At 50.5% G+C, this 8,972-nt stretch overlaps 1 protein-coding gene across 3 annotated transcripts in view; it reads right to left on the bottom strand.

Moving 5' to 3' along the window:
- Positions 1-6,412: 6,412 nt before the first annotated feature.
- Positions 6,413-8,972, bottom strand: part of CERS4 (ceramide synthase 4) — a 50,302-nt gene continuing 47,742 nt past the window's right edge. For all 3 annotated transcript variants that reach the window (XM_063146895.1, XM_063146894.1, XM_063146893.1), the window contains exons 10-11: positions 8,616-8,772; positions 6,413-7,579 (exon numbers count right to left, since the gene is read on the bottom strand). In XM_063146895.1, coding sequence (XP_063002965.1) covers positions 7,394-7,579; positions 8,616-8,772 — 343 coding nt within the window. In that variant the 3' untranslated portion in view covers positions 6,413-7,393. The remainder of the gene's footprint in view (positions 7,580-8,615; positions 8,773-8,972) is intronic.

The following is an 8,972-nucleotide window of genomic DNA, read 5'->3' as shown; positions in this document are numbered from 1 at the left end:
GAAAGACTGGAACGGAAACCAAAACCAGCCAGCCCAAGAGATAAAGCATCCCTGGCTGATGCCTTTCCACCCATCACCTGCCCTTCCTATCATTCATAGCCAGCATGATGGCCTGGGAGTGATGGGAGTTGTAGTCCAAACACATCTGGAGGTTGTCATGGAGAAGGATTTTTTCGGTTCTCTTCTGCTGACAGACCTTTTCAAATAGTTTCCTCATTTGACTTCTTGACAGTGAGTTTGAGCTGTTTGTGTGTTGCTATTTGGGAGCCTGGTACTTGGGGTGTAGGGACCCCCCCAATCCGCTTCATGGCCCGATCCGGAAAATCTGGATCGGGCCTGATCCTCTTCACGCCGCTCCACCCGTCTTCTGCTCCGCTCTGCGGAGCGAGATCCGGCTTCGCCGCCGTCACTATATGGACCGTGGCGGCGGCGCAAGATAAGCCACCCACCCACCCCGCCCCCTTACCTTCCTCCATCATGGGCTTCAATTGAGGCCCCGGTTGAAGCTGAGAGAGGCCTCGGCCTTCACTTCCGGCTTCCACTGGGGCTTCAATTGAAGACAGCGATGGAGGAAGGTAAGCATCCCTCCTCCCTGCTCCCTTACCTGGTGCTGCCACCGCTGCTGCCACATGGATGGTGTCGCCGACAGCACCAGATTAGTCCCCCTCCCCCCCCTTACCTGCAGGCGAAGTTCCGGATTGAGCCGATCCTCTTCGCCTCGATCCGCAGCCCCCCTGACTCTCTTCGCCTCCGCCTTTTCCGGAGGCGAATTAGGCCGCCTCGCTCCTGCTTCTCTGAACCGAAGCGAAGCGGAGCGCATCCCTACCTAGTACCCTTGTTTTAATGATGGCCTATGGCTGTTTTTCATCATTTGCCTATACGGATATTGTTGCACCATCCTCTGCTCTTGAAATACAGGCTAGAAATGTATGAAATATATAAATACACAGTATACTTCTTAAGAGGGGTGTGCAAAGTGGGTCTTCTCTGCCCCAAAATTCGATCTGGAGCTCGGTCGAGGTATTCATCTGCCTTGATTTCCCTCTCGCTGCCTTGTCGAATTACGCACCGAAGAACCGTTTCCTGAGTTGTAAAGATCAACGCATGAAAACTGGCACTGTGACAGCTCTTAAAGAGGCACGTCAATTTTAGAGCAGACCCCTGCATTCAGTGATTTATAGGGAATTTTTAAAAGTCTGAACTCAAACGTCCTCATAGAATCATGGAATCATAGTACACACGATTAAAACATTCTTAAAACATCCTAAAATTCCACTGGATAGGCCAGCCGGAAGAGATAAGTCTTTATAGTTTTCTTGAATGCTAATAAACTCTTAATTTGATGAGTCCTCCGGCAGGCCATTCCACAGTCTGGGAGCAGCAGAAGAGAAGGTCCTCTGAGTAACAATTGTCAATTTAGTTTTTGCTAACTGAAGTAGATTCTTCCCAGAGGACCTGAGTGTGCGGGGCAGATTGTACGGGAGAAGGCGATCCCGCAGGTAGCCTGGACCCAAAGCATGTAGGGCTTTAAAGGTGACAACCAACACTTTATACTTTGCCCCGAAACTACTTCGCAGCCAGTGAAGAGATTTTAAAAGTGGTGTAATGTGGTCACCTCTAGGTGCACCGGTGACCAGCCTGGCTACCCTATTTTGAACTAGTTGAAGTTTCTGGACGAGGCACAAAGGTAGCCCTATGTAGAGGGCATTGCAGAAGTTGAGCCTTGGAGTTACCAGCACGTGCACGGCCATCTGTAGGTCTTCTAACTCTAGGAAGGGACGCAGCTGGCGTATCAGCCGAAGCTGATAGGAGGCACCCTTGGCCGTCGCGTTTATCCGGGCTGTCATTTGGAGCGACGGATCCAGAAGCACCCCCAAGCTGCAAACGCAGTCTTTCAGGGGGAGTGTAGCCCCATCCAGAACCGGTTGACAAACCTCCAAACCGAGGTTGTGACCTTTGACAGCCAGCACCTGCTGATTCAGTTTCAGTTTATTTTTCCTCACCCAGCCCATTACTGCCTCCACACATTCCTTCAGAGGAGACACACTATCCTTAGCTGACACTGTCATCGAAGGTATAGAGAAATATATTTGGGTGTCATCAGCATACTGATAGCACCCTGCCCCATGCCTCCGGATGACCTCTCCCAGCTGTTTCCTGTAAATATTAAATAGCATTGGGGAACGGATGGCACCTTGTGGTATGCCACACGGCCGCTCCTTCTTTGAGGAGCAGCTATCTCCAAACATCACCATCTGGAACCTGTCTGAGAGGTAGTACCGAAACCACCGAAGGACAGCGCCCCCGATTCCCAGTCCGCTCAGGCGATCCAGAAGGATACCATGGTCGATGGTATCGAAAGCCGCTGAAAGGTCCAAAAGTACCAGGAGGGACACACTCTCCCCGTCAATACTCAGGCGTAGATCATAGGCTAAGGCGACCATGAGAAGTGAGCCATTGACTTCACCACAGCCACTTCTCATTTTGTAGTGCGCCGAGTTGAGCACATCCACTCCGGTGGATGCTCTGGTCCTCCAGGATGTGGGTGAGGAGGGTTAGTCGCAGCAGCTGGTCGAGCTTCTCTCCCCAGTCTCATATGGAGCAAAGTTTTCTGAGAAGTGAGCTCTCACTTCAACTCATGAGAGTCATTGGCTTCACCACAGCCACTCCTGTGGATGCTCTGGTTTGCCAGGATGTGTAGCAGCAGCTGGTCGAGCTCCTCTCCCCTATGTGCGCGAGCCAAGCTCCAGCAGTCGACCGATCTCCCGTAGCACAGCCACTTAGTGCGTACGGACAGTTTAAGTTATCTGAGAAGTGAGCTCTCACTTCAACTCATGACAGCCATTGACTTCACCACAGCCACTTTGTGTGGGATGCTGTGGTCCTCCAGGATGTGGGTGAGGATTAGTAGCAGAAGCTGGTCCAGCTTCTCTCCCCGGTCTCGTCCCACCCCTCTTCCGCTGTAACCCTGTCTTTGAGAAGCAAGCTGTCACTTCAACTCATGGACTTCCCCTCAGAGAAAAAGCTAAGCTCCAGCAGTCGACCGATCGCCCGTAGCACAGCCACTTGGTGCGTACGGACAGTTTACGTTTCCTGAGAAGTGAGCTCTCACTTCAACTCGTCTTGTAGTGCGCCCGCCGAGTTGAGCACAGCCACTACAGTGGATGCGCCTGCCCGCCTGCCTGGGAGCCGTCCTTGTGAGGTAGCTGGATCTGCTGGGACTGACTCCCCCGCAGATCTATGGCTTACTTGTGCAAGGTACCAGCTTTTCTGGGCCCGCCAACCCATGCCTGCCTGCCTGTCTGCCCGCCTCCCCCGGGGTGCTGCTGTGGTGGGGCATCTGCCAGGACTGACTCCTCGCCTACTCTGCCTGCCTCTCTGCCCGCCTGGTGCCTGGTTTGCTCCCAATCGTCCTCCTCTGTGCCCCTCAAGGCGTAACTGCTGGCTTAGAAAGAAAGAACCAGCCATCTTTGCCTCACTTGCTCCTTGCGCCCGCTTACGGGTTGGTTTGCTATGCGTTAGTGCTCAAGCCATCCTTGCGGCACTACAATGCATGCTGCCTGCCTGCCTGCCTGCCTTCCCTCCCTTCTCCCCTTCCCGCCTTGCAGGGATGGTGTATGTGTCTTGCTTTGACTCAGGGGAGAAGTCCTTCCTGCGCTCACTTAGACTTTATCAAGTTCAATAATCCCTTTTTCAAATGTGCCAGAAGATTTAGGGTTATCTCGTGGCATGTTGGGATTTCCTTGGAACTGGCCCCATTGAGCTGTCTGCATTGCAACTTTAAATCCCTGACATACTGGAGTGCCCGATTTTCAAAAGTTCCCCTAACATCAGGGGATGATGGGATTGCCTTGAAACTTGGTGTCCATGGGGACACATGGGTAAGCTGTCATGGGACCAAAGGATAGGTTTCTGACGTGCAAATTGACGTAGTTGTAGAATGGGACTTGATTTGGAGTGAGTTAAAAAGTTTAAGCCGCGCCAAAAATCAGGGGATGATGGGATTGCCTTGAGTCTGGGCGTCCATGTGGACACATGGATAAGCTATCATGGTGCCAAGTTTGAGGTTTCTAACATGCAAATTGACGGAGCTATCCCAAGGGGTGTGAATGGGGTGCCCGATTTTCATAAATTCCCCAAAAATCAGGGGATGATGGGATTGCCTTGAAACTTGGCGTCCATGTGGACACGTGGATAAGCTATCATGGTGCCGAGTTTGAGGTTTCTAACATGCAAATTGACGTAGTTGTAGAATGGGACAATTTGGGGTGAGTTAAGCCGCGCCAAAAATCAGGGGATGATGGGATTGCCTTGAGTCTGGGCGTCCATGTGGACACATGGATAAGCTTTCATGGTGCTGAGTTTGAGGTTTCTAACATGCAAATTGACGGAGCTATCCCAAGGGGTGTGAATGAGGTGCCCGATTTTCAAAAAATCTCCAAAAATCAGGGGATGATGGGATTTGCTTGAAACTTGGCGTCCATGTGGACACGTGGATAAGCTATCATGGTGCTGAGTTTGAGGTTTCTAACGTGCAAATTGACGGAGCTATCGAAAGGGGTGTGAATTAGGGTTATGGGTGGTGCGTTAGAGGTTAGAGCCGCGCCAAAAATCAGGGGATGATGGGATTGCCTTGAGTCTGGGCGTCCATGTGGACACATGGATAAGCTTTCGTGGTGCCGAGTTTGAGGTTTCTAACATGCAAATTGACGGAGCTATCCCAAGGGGTCTGAATGGGGTGCCCGATTTTCAAAAATTCCCCCAAAATCAGGGGATGATGGGATTGCTTTGAAACTTGGCGTGCGTGTGTATACCCCCATGAGGTGTCATGGTGCCAAACGTGAGGTTTCTAACTTGAACAGAAAAAAGTTGTATACTTTTTTAGCTTTCAATGCAACCCTATGGGGGGCAAAAATGGAGCGGAGCGGAAGTGGGCGGAGCGGGAGCGGAGCGGAGCGGCCCAATCTGGAAAATGGCGGATCTGCAAGTGAAGCGGAGCGGGGAGTCCGTGCACACCCCTAATTTCTGGCAATGCTGCGGTCTCCTGTGTGAGAGAATAGTGAGCAGGACCCCATCACCTGATCCAATGCATTGTGGAAAAACTTCAACAGGCAGGCTGGGCAGTGTCCACTCTCTGTCCTCCTCCTCCTCCTCTTCAGTAGAACACAGCCAGGGAGCGGCGGCTTTTCCATCTCTCCTGCAAGTCCCCATTCTCGAGAGACTTCCAGGACACAAGGGTGAGCCACCGAGTGAGTGGCAGCTTCCCCGCCTCACCCAGAAGTTTGATGAGAAGGGGGACTGCCAGAAGCGACACGTCTTTGTAGCGGTGCATCCTGCAGTATATCGAGCTGGCTCTGGAGGCAGCAGATAGGAAGACACGTGTCTGTGCCTTCCAGAAGGGGTGGGGAAGTGCAAATATCCCCCCACAACAAAAGCCGGGTGGGGGGATATTTTAAATAAATTCAAAATCTGCCCGGAGCCCTGTCAACAGCACAAAAACCTGGCAATATCCAGGCAATACTGGCCATTGGGTCACCCTAGCCTTGTTAATCTTTGTAACTCGCTCTGGCACCTTTTCTTGGGAGAAGTGTCGGTTGAAGAAAGAAGTAAATAAATATTACAGGAGAAGCATTACACGTTCTCCTGACCTACATATTCCTGGTCCCTGAAATACCTGTTTCAGCTAGTGGCCATTTTGGATACAGGCCAACTCTTTTCAGATTAAATGCTTCCTGGGATGGGGGTGGGGGTGTTCCTAGCACAGCACTTTCATGCCCGTGTGTGTGTGTGGCGGTACTTGAATCAACAATTAATAAGCACAACATCACGATCTTATCGGTAAAAGAAAAATATTTCTTATTTTTGCCCTCAAGGAAGAACAATAGCTCCCCCCAGTGGTATGTATTCAGGAAGGCTCATATTAGTCTATTAGGGGTGGAAATAATAAAAAAAAATAGTCCACCCTGGAAGGAATCAAAACAGCTGCTGGTGGGTTTTATTCATCCTAGGTGCAACTTTTGCAATATTTAGTTACATACATTTGCCAAGAGTCAAATGTAGCACCCTTCCTGTCATGTAGGAGAATATGGAAGCCAACATGCAGCAGTGCTACTATTTGGGGGAAATCTGCCTAGTGACATGCAACAGCAGTTAGGACTTAACAGTATAACTGATGGTTGACATGCAGTAATGGTCAGCATTTGACAGTCTTGGAAACAGAACATTGCAGATTTTGTGTGACATCTCTCTGTGCAAGTGTGTGTGTGTCTCTGCCCCCCCGGCCACATTTCTTGATAAAACTGAATTTTGAGCCCAAAATACATTTCTGGGGTCATGTGTGTGTTTTGGGGGATCATTTCAGAAAATGATTAGGCAGAAGGCCGATTAAAATGGAGAGAGGCAAACCGACTGGTTTCGTTTTTCCAGAATTAGTTTATTATGATTGGTTCCAGCAGTTGGGTGAGATTGCTCTTGATGTCACCTGATGGCAACCTCAGGAAAGAAACTGAAAATACAACCGGAATGGGGCCCACCTCGATTCACACCCGGGAGCAGACAGCTTGTCTCGAAGTTGTAAGATCAGGTTCAGATCTCCCCCTGTAGCATGGCAACCTTTCTCCTGGCCAATGGTCCACTCAACCATCGATCGTGGTATCCTATGTTCAGGGACACCCAAAATCGGGCGCCCCCACTGATTCCTCCTGTCTCCTTTCTCCTCCATCCTTTCTCCTCCACCTTCAGTGTCCCAAAGAGATGCAAAGGTCCTTTTTGCATCTCTACCGTGATCCAAGCTACAAGTTCCCCGCACAAACCTTCTAACAGCGTCCAGCCACTCCTGGGCCTTCCCAGCAAATTCCCTGCTACTGGCTATCCGACATTTGCACCGCCTTAATACCCCTCCTCGTGTGCCACCTTTAGACTCCGCCCTTTCTGAAAGCATCATGGTCTCTTCTACCTGGCCTTTCCCCTCTTCCCTCCCCCGGCCACTCCCAGAGTGGAGAGCTGGGATCACTCGCATCTATTTGCCCACTTCCGGTCCTGCGGCATGGGCCAAACCAGCGTGCGTCCGGAACGGCTCATCATAGCCTCGGTTGCAGTAGGCTGACGAAGAAAGACACAGCTGCCTTTATTCCACGTGATCCCCATTCCTCCCCTTCCATTCTGTCAAACTTTGAGATTATAAGAGAAGTGATGACGATAATATGACGGAAAGCAGCATAATCCTTGAGGGTTTTGTTTTGTTTTCTCTTTCATCCCCACTTCAGGGAGATGAGATTCGGCTAGCGGGGTAGAGTTATGCCCTTCCAGGACTACGAGAAGCAAGGGCGAGGCGGAACGGGCACAGGACGGGAGTAGTTAGGGGGTGGGAGGCAGTTGGGAGAGCCGGCCGGGGTTATCTCGTTTTGGTGTGACCGTTGGTCGGTGGACTCCGACCGTTCAACTGCAGGGAGGTGTCCTTGCTGAGGCAGTTGCCGTTGCTGCTGGGCTCGTAATGGATGCTCCCATTTTTCTTGGCTTCCTTCTCCTTCCTCGTGTCATTGTCGGTTTCATCCGAGTCGCTTCTCAGATCCTTTTCCATCTGTGAGATTGAAAGAAAGCACGGATGCTTTGATCAGCAATGGCACCCACCTCCCCATCACACACACACACACACACACAGAGTAAAGATCACCAGAGGGTAGCTGGAGCCGGTCCAGGGGTCAATTTTCCCGCTATCCATCAACAGATTCCCCCGTTATTTATTCCGCACCATCCGTGTGTATGGTCTCTCGAGAGCCAGAGTGATGCAGTCATTAGTGTGTTGGCCTAGGACATGGCAGATCTGGGTTCTAGTCCCCACTTGGCTATGAAGCTCACTGGCTGAATTTGGGCTAGAGATGGGCGAGCAAGTAATTTTCAAAACCGCTATCAGCCCGTCTCGTGCCTGACTCCCGTTTGCATTTGTGATCACTGCATCTTCTGTACAAACGGGAAACTTGCACGAATCGATCGGTGACCAAACGGGAAACTTGCACGAATCGATCAGTGACCAAACGGGAAATTTGCGCCAGCTTCCCCAAATTTACGCAACTTTCCTATCTTGTGCACCTTTCGTCCATAGTCTAAAGCTGTTCAGCTTCGGTGTACAGAGGAAAAAGTGCGCAAATTTGCCTGAATTGACCAGAGACCCGGGAACGAGACAAATGCCAGAATGGGTTTGCCAATTAACAAATCTTTCCGGCACACGGGGTACGCTCGGATCTTTTGCGAGCAAAAGTTACATTCTCGCGCATCCCAACTTAGGGACAGTGGCTTACTCTCAGTGTAGCATACCTCACAGGGTTGTTGTGAGGATGAAACAAAGAGGAGGCTGATCAGGTACCCTGCCTTGAGCTCCTTGGAGGGCAAAGCAGGATGGAAGCATAACGAATCAAAACATAATCATATTCTGCAGAGGACAAGAGCATGGGTCTTTGCCCTTGCAAAGCTTACAAATTTAAAATTCTACATGAGGAGAGACGGAACAGATGAAGAGGAAAGAAGAAATACACCGTAACCCCCCCTCCCAAATTACTGTGGCGAGCACCCACACCAATGAAGGCTCCCACCCCGTCCCGCCTAATTTCTGACCGTACCCCGCCGAATTGCGTGAATCTATAAATCATGTGGACAATCAGGCATGACCAGAAGATGTGAAGGAGTTGTAGGATCATCAGAAGAGCATTCATGAAATAGTAGCCGAAGAAGGGCTGGAAGAGCTCCATGGAGTAGTAATATGTGTTGTAGAGAACCCTGGGAAAGCAAAAAAAAAAAAGTGTCGTTATCTTTAAAGAATCCACAGGGGTGCGGAAAGCATCAGAACCTATACCTCCTCCTGGTTCTTTGGGTTTCACCTTGAATCTCGGTCCGACGTCTGTCCACATCAGATCAGAAACGTTTGTTTTTTCTGTTCACGTGACAATCAGGTACTGGCCAGCATCCAGAGGTATGCT

The sequence above is a fragment of the Elgaria multicarinata genome, chromosome 23 (assembly GCF_023053635.1).
Source record: "Elgaria multicarinata webbii isolate HBS135686 ecotype San Diego chromosome 23, rElgMul1.1.pri, whole genome shotgun sequence".
Classification (NCBI taxonomy): Eukaryota; Metazoa; Chordata; class Lepidosauria; order Squamata; family Anguidae; genus Elgaria; species Elgaria multicarinata.
This window is presented reverse-complemented; position numbering and strand designations above follow the sequence as displayed.